Source organism: Taeniopygia guttata, chromosome 33 (genome assembly GCF_048771995.1).
Source record: "Taeniopygia guttata chromosome 33, bTaeGut7.mat, whole genome shotgun sequence".
Classification (NCBI taxonomy): Eukaryota; Metazoa; Chordata; class Aves; order Passeriformes; family Estrildidae; genus Taeniopygia; species Taeniopygia guttata.
The window spans coordinates 1,487,825-1,500,438 of NC_133058.1; the positions used below are offsets into that span (position 1 = coordinate 1,487,825).

Below are 12,614 nucleotides of genomic sequence, written 5' to 3' on the forward strand. Positions count from 1 at the left end.
GGATTTTTGGGGAGGTTTTCGGGAGGTTTTCGGGGGAATTTTGGTTTTTTGGGGGTTTTTTGGTTTTTTGGGGATTTTTGGGAGGGGGTTGGGAGGGTTTTGGGGGGGTTTTGGGGGATTTTGGGGGGGGGTTGGTGAGGTTTTGGGGGTTTTTTTGTGGGGTTTTGGGTTTTTGGGGGGATTTTTCAGGGGATTTTTGGGGAGGTTTTGGGGGGATTTTTGGTTTTTTGGGGATTTTTGGGGGGGTTTGGGGGGGATTTTGAGGGATTTTTTTGGGATTTTTGGGGGGGTTTGGGGGGATTTTGGGTTTTTTTTGGTGATTTTCAGGGGATTTTTTGGGAGTTTTGGGATTTTGGTTTTTTGGGGGATTTTTGGGGAGGTTTTGGGGTGGGTTTGGGGGAATTTGGGGTTTTTTTGGGAGGGTTTTGGGGAGGTTTTGGGGGGGTTTGAGGGGATGTTCGGCCATTTCGGTGTCTCTGTGAGGCTTTGGCTATTTTTGGGCATTTTTGGGCATTTTTGGGTGATTTGGGGCCATTTCTGTGTCTCTGCGAGGCTTTGGCTATTTTTGGCTATTTTTGGGCTGATTTGGGCTGATTTCGGTGCCGATTTTTGACCGGTTTTGGGCATTTTGGGGTGATTTCGGTGCCAATTTTTGATCGTTTTGGGGCATTTTTGGGTGATTTTGGTGCTGTTTTTTCTGTATTTTTCTTCATTTTTGGGTGATTTTAGGCCATTTCGGTGTCTCTGTGAGGCTTTGGGTATTTTTGGCTATTTTTGGGCTGATTTGGGGTGATTTCGGTGCCATTTTTTGACCGTTTTTGGGTCATTTTTGGATGATTTGGGTGCCGATTTTTGGCTATTTTTGGGCTATTTTGGGGTGATTTTGGTGCCGATTTTTGTGCATTTTTGGATGATTTGGTGCTGTTTTTTCCGTATTTTTCTGTATTTTTGGGTGATTTTGGTGCTGTTTTTTCTGCATTTTTGGGTAATTTTGGGCCATTCCAGTATCTCCACAGAGCTTTGACCATTTTTGGCTAATTTTGGTCCATTTTGGGCTGCTTTCAGTACCAATTTTTGACCATTTTTGGCCATTTCCCCGTTCCAGGCTCCATCCGCATTGACCACCTGGGGGCGCTCTCGGAGCTGTCGGAGCGCGACGGGCGCCTCTTCCCAGTGGGATACACGTGAGTTACTGGTTTATACTGGTTTATACTGGTTTATACTGGTTTGTACTGGGAGGGACTGGGAGGGACTGGGAGGGACTGGGAGGGACTGGTTTATACTGGTTTGGACTGGTTTATACTGGTTTATACTGGTTCATAGGGCTCTATAGGGGTTTATACTGGTCCATACTGGTCCATACTGGTTTGTACTGGTTTATACTGGTCCATACTGGTTTATACTGGTTTATACTGGTTTGTACTGGTTTATACTGGTTTGTACTGGGAGGGACTGGTTTGGACTGGGAGGGACTGGTTATACTGGTTTGTACTGGTTTATACTGGTTTATACTGGTTTGTACTGGTTTATACTGGGAGGCACTGGGAGGGACTGGGAGGGACTGGTTTGGACTGGTTTGGACTGGTTTATACTGGTTTGTACTGGGAGGGACTGGGAGGGACTGGGAGGGACTGGGAGGGAACTGGTTTATACTGGTTTGGACTGGTTTGTACTGGTTTATACTGGTTTATACTGGGAGGGACTGGGGGGCGCCTCTTCCCGCTGGGATACACGTGAGTGTTACTGGTTTATACTGGTTTGTACTGGGAGGGACTGGGAGGGACTGGGAGGGACTGGGAGGGACTGGTTTATACTGGGAGGGACTGGTTTGGACTGGTTTATACTGGGAGGGACTGGTTATACTGGTTTATACTGGGAGGGACTGGTTATACTGGTTTATACTGGTTTATACTGGTTTATACTGGTTTATACTGGTTTATACTGGTTTATACTGGTCCATAGGGCTCTATGGGGGTTTCTATGAGGTTATACTGGTCCATACTGGTTCTAACTGGTTTATACTGGTTTATACTGGTTCTAACTGGTTTATACTGGTTTATACTGGTCCATAGGGCTCTATGGGGGTTTCTATGGGTTTATACTGGTCCATACTGGTTTATACTGGTTTATACTGGTTTATACTGGTTTATACTGGTTTTAGGTGCTGGCGGCTGTACTGGAGCACGCGGGACCCCCACTGGGTTATACTGGTTTATACTGGTTTATACTGGTCCATAGGGCTCTATGGGGGTTTCTATGGGTCCATACTGGTTCTAACTGGTTTATACTGGTTCTAACTGGTTTATACTGGTTTATACTGGTTCCAGGTGCTGGCGGCTGTACTGGAGCACGCGGGACCCCCACTGGGTTATACTGGGTTATACTGGTTTATACTGGTTTATACTGGTTTATACTGGTCCATAGGGCTCTATAGGGGTTTATACTGGTTTATACTGGTCCATACTGGTCCATAGGGCTCTATAGGGGTTTATACTGGTTTATACTGGTTTATACTGGTTTATACTGGTTCTAACTGGTTTATACTGGTTTATACTGGTTTATACTGGTTCATACTGGTTTATACTGGTTTATACTGGTTCTAACTGGTCTATACTGGTTTATACTGGTTTTAGGTGCTGGCGGCTGTACTGGAGCACGCGGGACCCCCACTGGGTTATACTGGTTTATACTGGTCCATAGGGCTCTATGGGATTTTATACTGGTTTATACTGGTTTTTACTGGTTCTAACTTGTTTATACTGGTTTATACTGGTTTATACTGGTTTATACTGGTTTATACTGGTTCCAGGTGCTGGCGGCTGTACTGGGGCACGCGGGACCCCCACTGGGTTATACTGGTTTATACTGGTTTATACTGGTCCATAGGGGTTTCTATGGGGTTATACTGGTTTATACTGGTCCATACTGGTTTATACTGGTTCTAACTGGTTTATACTGGTTTATACTGGTTCTAACTGGTTTATACTGGTTTATACTGGTTCCAGGTGCTGGCGGCTGTACTGGAGCACGCGGGACCCCCACTGGGTTATACTGGTTTATACTGGTTTATACTGGTCCATAGGGCTCTATGGGGGTTTCTATGGGTCCATACTGGTTTATACTGGTTTATACTGGTTTATACTGGTTTATACTGGTTTATACTGGTCCATAGGGCTCTATAGGGGTTTCTATGGGTCCATACTGGTTTATACTGGTTTGTACTGGTTTATACTGGTTCTAACTGGTTTATACTGGTTTATACTGGTTCCAGGTGCTGGCGGCTGTACTGGAGCACGCGGGACCCCCACTGGGTTATACTGGTTTATACTGGTTTATACTGGTCCATAGGGGTTTCTATGAGGTTATACTGGTTTATACTGGTTCTAACTGGTTTATACTGGTTTATACTGGTTTATACTGGTTTATACTGGTTCTAACTGGTTTATACTGGTTTATACTGGTTTTAGGTGCTGGCGGCTGTACTGGAGCACGCGGGACCCCCACTGGGTTATACTGGTTTATACTGGTCCATAGGGGTTTTTATGGGTTTCTATGGGTCCATACTGGTTTATACTGGTTCTAACTGGTTTATACTGGTTCTAACTGGTTTATACTGGTTTATACTGGTTCCAGGTGCTGGCGGCTGTACTGGAGCACGCGGGACCCCCACTGGGTTATACTGGTTTATACTGGTTTATACTGGTCCATAGGGCTCTATGGGGGTTTATACTGGTTTATACTGGTCCATACTGGTTTATACTGGTTCTAACTGGTTTATACTGGTTTATACTGGTTTTAGGTGCTGGCGGCTGTACTGGAGCACGCGGGACCCCCACTGGGTTATACTGGTTTATACTGGTTTATACTGGTTTATACTGGTTTATACTGGTTCTAACTGGTTTATACTGGTTTATACTGGTCCATAGGGCTCTATGGGGGTTTATACTGGTTTATACTGGTCCATACTGGTTTATACTGGTTCTAACTGGTTTATACTGGTTTATACTGGTTCCAGGTGCTGGCGGCTGTACTGGAGCACGCGGGACCCCCGCCGCCGCTGCTGGTATCGCTGTCGGATTCTGGAACATTCCCCCGGCCCGGAGGGGGGTGGGGGAGGGGCCGGGACCCCCCCGGGACCCCCCCCCGAACACAACCGGACCATCGCCCACGGCAGCCCCGGTAACGGACCCCTCCCCAAATTTAACCGAATTTACCCAAAATTGCCCAAATTCATCCCAAATACATCCCAAATTCAGCCCCGAGACCCCTCCCCAAATTTATCCGAATTTACCCCAAAATCGCCCACAGACCCCTCCCCAAATTTAGCAAAATTTACCCAAATTCGTCCCAAATTCATCCCAAATTCAGCCCTGAGACCCCTCCCCAAATTTACCCAAAATCGGTCAAATTCACTCCAAAATTATTCCTGAGACCCCTCCCCAAATTTATCCAAAATTACCCGAAATTTACTCAAATTTACTCCCGAGACCCCTCCCCAAATTTAGCCAAATTTCACCAAAATCGGCCAAATTCACCCCAAATTCATCCCAAATTCAGCCCCGAGACCCCTCCCCAAATTTAACCGAAATCGGCCAAATTCACCCCAAATTCGCCCTGAGACCGCTCCACAAATTTACCCAAAATCGCCCCGAGACCCCTCCCCAAATTTAACCAAAGTCGGCCGAAATTTATCCCCGAGACCCCTCCCCAAATTTCACCAAAATCGCCTGAAATGGCCCCAAATTTATCCCCGAGACTCCTCCCCAAATTAACCCGAAATCGGCCAAATTCATCCCAAATTTACCCCGAGACCCCTCCCCAAATTTCACCGAAATCACCCCAAATTTACCCCGAGACCCCTCCCCACATTTACCCGAAATTTACCCAAATTCATCCCGAGACCCCTCCCCAAATTTCACCGAAATCGCCTGAAATTGGCCCAAATTCATCCCTGAGACCCCGCCCCAAATTTACCCGAAATCGTCGGAAATCGGCCCAAATTTACCCCCGAGACCCCTCCCCAAATTTATCCGAATTTACCCCAAAATCGCCCCGAGACCCCTCCCCAAATTTACCCAAATTCATCCCTGAGACCCCTCCCCAAATTTTCCCAAAATCGCCCCAAAATTGCTTCAAAATCACCCCAAAATCGCCCCAAATTTACCCAAAATTACCCCGAGACCCCTCCCCAAATTTAACCAAAATCACCCTAAATTTACCCTGAGACACTTCCCCAAATTTAACCAAAATCGCCCCAAATTTACCCAAAATCGCCCTGAGACCCCTCCCCAAATTCACCCAAATTTACCCAGAGACCCCTCCCCAAATTCACCCAAAATCGCCCCAAATTTACCCAAATTCACCCCGAGACCCCTCCCCAAATTTACCCAGATTCATCCCCGAGACCCCTCCCCAAATTTACCCGAAATCACCTGAAATTTACCCAAAATTACCCCCGAGACCCCTCCCCAAATTCATCCCAAAATCACACCGAGACCCCTCCCCAAATTTCACTGAAATCGACCCAAAATCGCTTCAAAATCGCCCCAAAATCACCCCAAATTTACCCAAATTTACCCCGAGACCCCTCCCCAAATTTACCCGAATTTACCCAAAATTGCCCAAATTCATCCCAAATTCATCCCAAATTCATCCCGAGACCCCTCCGCAAATTTAACCGAAATCAGCCAAAATTTACGCAAATTTACCCCCGAGACCCCTCCCCAAATTTAACCAAAATTGCCCAAATTCATCCCAAATTCAGCCCCGAGACCCCTCCCCAAATTTACCCAAAATCGGCTGAAATTTATCCAAAATTACCCCCGAGACCCCTCCCCAAATTTAGCCGAAATCAGCCAAAATTTACCCAAATTCAGCCCTGAGACCCCTCCCCAAAATCGCCCCAAATTTACCCGAGCCCCCTCCCCAAATTTAGCCGAAATCAGCCAAAATTTACCCAAATTCAGCCCTGAGACCCCTCCCCAAATTTACCCAAAATTACCCCAAAATTGCCCCGAGACCCCTCCCCAAATTTACCGAAATTCATCCCTGAGACCCCTCCCCAAATTCACCCAAATTTACCCAAATTCACCCTGAGACCCCTCCCCAAATTTACCCAAAATCGCCCCAAAATTGCCCTGAGACCCCTCCCCAAATTTCACCCAAATTTACCCAAATTTGCCCAAATTCATCCCTGAGACCCCTCCCCAAATTTACCCCCGAGACCCCTCCCCAAATTTAACCGAAATTTACCCAAAATTATTCCCAAGACCCCTCCCCAAATTTCACTGAAATCGGCCCAAAATCGCTTCAAAATCGCCCCAAAATCGCCCCACATTTACCCAAAATTGCCCCAAGACCCCTCCCCAAATTTATCCGAAATTTACCCAAATTTACCCCAAGACCCCTCCCCAAATTTAACCAAAATCACCCGAAATTTACCCAAATTCATCCCCGAGACCCCGTCCCCAAATTTAACTGAAATTGCCTGAAATTTACCCAAATTCATCCCCGAGACCCCTCCCCAAATTTACCTGAAATTTACCTAAAATTGCTCCAAGACCCCTCCCCAAATTTAACCAAAATCTCCCCAAAATCGCTTCAAAATCGCCCCATAATCGCCCCAAATTTACCCAAATTCAGCCCCGAGACCCCTCCCCAAATTTACCCAAAATTGCCCAAATTCACCCCAAATTCAGCCCCGAGACCCCTCCCCAAATTTAACTGAAATAGCCGGAAATTTACCCAAATTTACCCCTGAGACCCCTCCCCAAATTTACCCGAAATTTACCTAAAATTGCCCCGAGACCCCTCCCCAAATTTCACTGAAATTGGCCAAAATTTACCCAAAGTTACCCCCGAGACCCCTTCCCAAATTTAGCCGAATTTACCCAAATTTACCCCCGAGACCCCTCCCCAAATTTAACTGAAATCGCCCCAAAATTGCTTCAAAATCGCCCCATAATCGCCCCAAATGTACCCAAAATTACACCGAGACCCCTCTCCAAATTTACCCAAAATTGCCCAAATTCATCCCGAATTCATCCCAAAATCTCACTGAGACCCCCCCAAATTTAACCAAAATCGCCCCAAATTCATCCCAAATTAATCCCAAATTCATCCCTGAGACCCCTCCCCAAATTTACCCAAAATTGCCCCAAAATCACCCCAAGAGCCCTCCCCAAATTTATCCGAATTTACCCAAAAATTGCCCCGAGATCCCTCCCCAAATTTACCCGAAATCACCCAAATTCATCCTAAATTCAGCCCCGAGACCCCTCCCCAAATTTACCCAAAATCTGCTGAAATCGGCCCAAATTTACCCCCGACACCCCTCCCCAAATTTATCCGAATTTACCCCAAATTTACCCTGAGACCCCTCCCCAAATTCACCCAAAATCACCCAAATTTACCCAAAATCGCCCTGAGACCCTGCCCCAAATTTACCAAAATTCATCCCTGAGACCCCTCCCCAAATTTACCAGAAATCGACCAAATTTACCCAAAATTGCCCGGAGACCCCTCCCCAAATTTACCCAAAATTGCCCTGAGACCCCTCCCCAAATTCACCCCAAATCACCCAAATTTACCCAAATTCATCCCTGAGACCCCTCCCCAAATTTAACCAAAATCGCCCCAAATTTACCCCGAGACCCCTCCCCAAATTTAACCAAATTCACCCAAATTCATCCCAAAACCACCCCGAGACCCCTCCCCAAATTAATCCTCGAGACCCCTCCCCAAATTCACCCAAATTCACCTCGAGACCCCTCCCCAAATTCACCCAAATCGCCCCAAATTTAGCCCAAGACCCCTCCCCAAATTGACCAAAAATCACCTTGAGACCCCTCCCCAAATTTAACCAAAATCACCCGAAATGTAACCAAAATTACCCTGAGACCCCTCCCCAAATTTACCCAAAATCGCCCCGAGACCCCTCCCCAAATTTACCCCCAAGACCCCTCCCCAAATTTACCCCAAATTCACCCCGAGACCCCTCCCCAAATTCACCTGAAATCACCCCAAAATAGCCCCGAGACCCCTCCCTAAACTTATCCAAAATCGCCCCAAAATCGCCCCAAATTTACCCAAAATTACACCGAGACCCCTCCCCAAATTTAACTGAAATCACCCCAAATTTACCCAAATTTACCCCTGAGACCCCTCCCCAAATTTACCCAAAATCGCCCCAAAATTACCGCCGAGACTCCTCCCCAAATTTATCCGAAATCGCCTGAAATCGCCCCAAATTTACTCCCGAGACCCCTCCCCAAATTTAACCGAAATCGCCCCAAATTTACCAAAATGTACCCAAAATTTTCCCCGAGACCCCTCCCCAAATTTAACCGAAATCACCTGAAATCGCCCCAAAATCGCCCCAAGACCCCTCCCTAAATTTCACCGAATTTACCCCAAAATCGCCCTGAGACCCCTCCCCAAATTTACCCAAAATCACCCCAAATTCATCCCAAATTCATCCCGAGACCCCTCCCCAAATTGACCAAAAATCACCTTGAGACCCCTCCCCAAATTCACCCAAAATTGCCCAAATTCATCCCAAATTATCCCATATTTACCCCGAGACCCCTCCCCAAATTTACACCTGAGACCCCTCCCTAAATTTACCCAAATTCACCTGAAATCGCCCCAAATTCACCCCAAATTCATCCCTGAGACCCCTCCCCAAAATCACCCAAATTCACCCAAATTAACCCTGAGACCCCTCCCCAAATTCACCCCAAATTCACCCTGAGACCCCTCCCCAAATTTACCCAAAATTGCCCCAAATTTACCCCGAGACCCCCTCCCCAAATTTATCCGAATTTACCCCAAATTTACCCCAAGACCCCTCCCCAAATTTACCCAAAATCACCCAAATTTACCCAAAATTACCCCGAGACCCCGTCCCCAAATTTACCCCAAATCGCCCCAAATTTACCCAAATTCCACCCGTGACCCCTCCCCAATTTTGGGGGGGTGGGGGAGGGGATTCAGCCCCTCCCCCTCCCCAATTTCCGCCCCTCCCCCCCCGCAGGTTCCAGCCCGGGACCCCCGCCCGGCCCGGGGGGGGAGGGGCAGCGACCGCCCCTCCCCCACCCCCCACTGCCCCTCCCCCCCCTGCCCCTCCCCCCCCCGGGGGTCTCCCCCTCCCCCCGCCGGCCCCTCCCCCACCCGGGTGAGTCGGGGACGGGGGATTTTGGGGGGCTTTTGGGGATTTTGGGGATTTTGGGGATTTTGGGGACATTTTGGGAAATTTGGTGGGATTTTGGGATTTTGGGGGGATCTCGAGGGGATTTGGGGGAAATTTGGGGGATTTGGGGATTTTGGGGGGGGGATTGAGGAAATTTGGGGACATTTTAGGGATTTTGGGGGGATTTTGGGGGAATTTGGGGGGATTTGGGGGGGGTTTTAGGAGGGATTTTGGGGGGATTTTGGGGAAATTTTGGGGGATTTGGGGATTTTGTGGGGATTTTGGAACATTTTGGGGGGATTTTGGGGGTTTTGGGGAAATTTGGGCATTTGGGGACATTTTGGTGACATTTTGGGGACATTTGGGGACATTTGGGGACATTTGAGGATAATTTGGGGATATTTGGGGAAATTTGGGGGAGATTCGGGGGGGATTTGGGGACATTTTGGGACATTTTGGGGGATTTTGGGGGGGGTTTGGGGGGGATTTGGGGGGGATTTGGGGATTTTGGAGGGGATTTGGGGGGGATTTGGGGGGGATTTGGGGACATTTTGGGGAAATTTGGGTGGATTTGGGTGGATTTGGGTGGATTTTGGGGGGATTGGGGGAAATTTGGGGGGATTTTGGGATTTTAGGGACATATGGGGACATTTTGGACATTTGGGATCATTTAAGGACATTTTGGGGGGATTTGGGGACATTTTGGGGGAAATTTGGGGGGATTTTGGGGAGATTTTGGGATATTTTGGGGATTTTGGGGGGATTTGGGAACATTTGGGGCAATTTTGGGGAATTTTGGGATGATTTGGGGGGATTCTTGGAGGATTTGGGGACATTTTGGGGTGATTTTGGGACATTTTGGGGGGAAATTTGGGGGGTTTTGGGGTTTTTTGGGGCATTTTAGGGATTTTGGGGGGAAATTTGGGGGAATTTTGAGACATTTGGGGGGATTTGAGGACATTTTGGGGGGTTTTGGGGAAATTTGGGGGGATTTTGGGGGGATTTGGGGACATTTGGGGACATTTGGGGACATTTTGGGGAAATTTGGGGGGGTTTTGGGGGGATTTTTGGGGACATTTTGGGGACATTTTGGGGGGATTTGTTGATTTTGGGGGGATTTGGGGACATTTTGGGGAAATTTTGGGGGATTTGGGAATTTTGGAGGGGATTTTGGGGGGGGTTGGGGGATTTTGGGGATGTTTTGGGGACATTTGGAGGGATTTGGGGAGATTTGGGACGTTTGGGGGGGATTTTCGGGGAATTTGGGGACATTTTGGGACATTTTGGGGGATTTAGGGATTTTAGGGTCATTTTGGGACATTTTGGGGACATTTGGGGCCATTTTTGGGCCATTTTGGGGCCATTTTGGGACATTTGGGGCCATTTGGGTGCATTTTGGGGACATTTTGGGGTCATTTTGGGGCCATTTGGGTACATTTTGGGGACATTTGGGGACATTTTGGGGACATTTTGAGGACATTTTGAGGACATTTTGGGGACATTTGGGGCCATTTTAGGACATTTTGGGGACATTTTAGGGGGATTTCGAGGAATTTGGGGACATTTTGGGTACATTTGGTGACATTTTGGTGACACTTTCCCGCCACCCCCCCAGGCCACCCCCCTCCAGCACCGCCACATCACATCCCCAACCTTGGGGACACCGAAGTGCCACCGCGGCCACGGCGGCCACCACCGAGGTCAGTGTCACCTCCTGGTGTCATTGTCACCTCTGTGGTGGCATTGTCACCTCTGTGGTGGCATTGTCACCTCCTCGGTGTCACCTCAGTGTCATTGTCACCCTCAGGTCGATGCCACTCCCGCGGCCATCGTCACCCAAGGGGGTGGTGGCACCTCCGATGTCACCGTCGGTGTCACCTCCAGGGCCACCACAGGGTTGGGGACACGTCACCACCAGGTGGGTGTCACCTCCTTATTGTCACCTTATTGTCACCTTAATGTCACCTTAATGTCACCTTAATGTCATCGAATTGTCACCTCAGTGTCACCTCATTGTCACCTCATTGTCACCTTAATGTCACTTTATTGTCACCTTAATGTCACCTCAGTGTCACCTCAGTGTCACCCTAATGTCACCTCATTGTCACCTAAATGTCACCTCAGTGTCACCTCATTGTCACCTTAATGTCACCTTAATGTCACCTCATTGTCACCTCAGTGTCACCTCATTGTCACCTCATTGTCACCTTATTGTCACCGAATTGTCACCTCATTGTCACCTCAATGTCACCTCATTGTCACCGAATTGTCACCTCAGTGTCACCTCATTGTCACCTCAGTGTCACCTCATTGTCACCTCAGTGTCACCTCAGTGTCACCTCATTGTCACCTCAGTGTCACCAAATTGTCACCTCATTGTCACCTCAGTGTCACCTCATTGTCACCTCAGTGTCACCTTAATGTCACCTCATTGTCACCTCAGTGTCACCTCAATGTCACCTTAATGTCACCTCAGTGTCACCTCATTGTCACCTCAGTGTCACCTCAGTGTCACCTCATTGTCACCTTAATGTCACCTCAGTGTCACCTCATTGTCACTTTAATGTCACCTCAGTGTCACCTCATTGTCACCTCATTGTCACCGAATTGTCACCTCATTGTCACCTCATTGTCACCTCAGTGTCACCGAATTGTCACCTCATTGTCACCTCAGTGTCACCTCATTGTCACCTCAGTGTCACCTTATTGTCACCTTAATGTCACCTCATTGTCACCTCAGTGTCACCTCATTGTCACCTCATTGTCACCGAATTGTCACCTCATTGTCACCTCATTGTCACCTTAATGTCACCTCATTGTCACCTTAATGTCACCTCATTGTCACCTCATTGTCACCTCATTGTCACCTCAGTGTCACCTTAATGTCACCTCAGTGTCACCTCAGTGTCACCTCATTGTCACTTTATTGTCACCTCATTGTCACCTCATTGTCACCTCAGTGTCACCGAATTGTCACCGAATTGTCACCGAATTGTCACTTTATTGTCACCTCATTGTCACTTTATTGTCACCTCAGTGTCACCTTAATGTCACCGAATTGTCACCTCATTGTCACCTCAATGTCACCTCAGTGTCACCTCATTGTCACCTCATTGTCACCTCAGTGTCACCTCAGTGTCACCTCATTGTCACCTCAGTGTCACCTCAGTGTCACCTCAGTGTCACCTCATTGTCACCTCATTGTCACCGAATTGTCACCTCATTGTCACCTCATTGTCACCTCAGTGTCACCTCATTGTCACCTCATTGTCACCTTAATGTCACCGAATTGTCACCTCAGTGTCACCTCAGTGTCACCTCATTGTCACCTCAGTGTCACCTCATTGTCACCTCAGTGTCACCTTAATGTCACCGAATTGTCACCTCAGTGTCACCTCAGTGTCACCTCAGTGTCACCTCATTG

The 12,614-nt window shown here is 47.9% G+C and overlaps 1 protein-coding gene across 1 annotated transcript in view; it reads left to right on the plus strand.

Moving 5' to 3' along the window:
• Positions 1–10,675, plus strand: part of LOC121468593 (histone-lysine N-methyltransferase 2B) — a 43,554-nt gene extending 32,879 nt beyond the window's left edge. The window contains exons 11-14 of the mRNA XM_072920704.1: positions 1,106–1,184; positions 4,016–4,179; positions 9,035–9,179; positions 10,666–10,675. Coding sequence (XP_072776805.1) covers positions 1,106–1,184; positions 4,016–4,179; positions 9,035–9,179; positions 10,666–10,675 — 398 coding nt within the window. The remainder of the gene's footprint in view (positions 1–1,105; positions 1,185–4,015; positions 4,180–9,034; positions 9,180–10,665) is intronic.
• Positions 10,676–12,614: the final 1,939 nt, after the last annotated feature.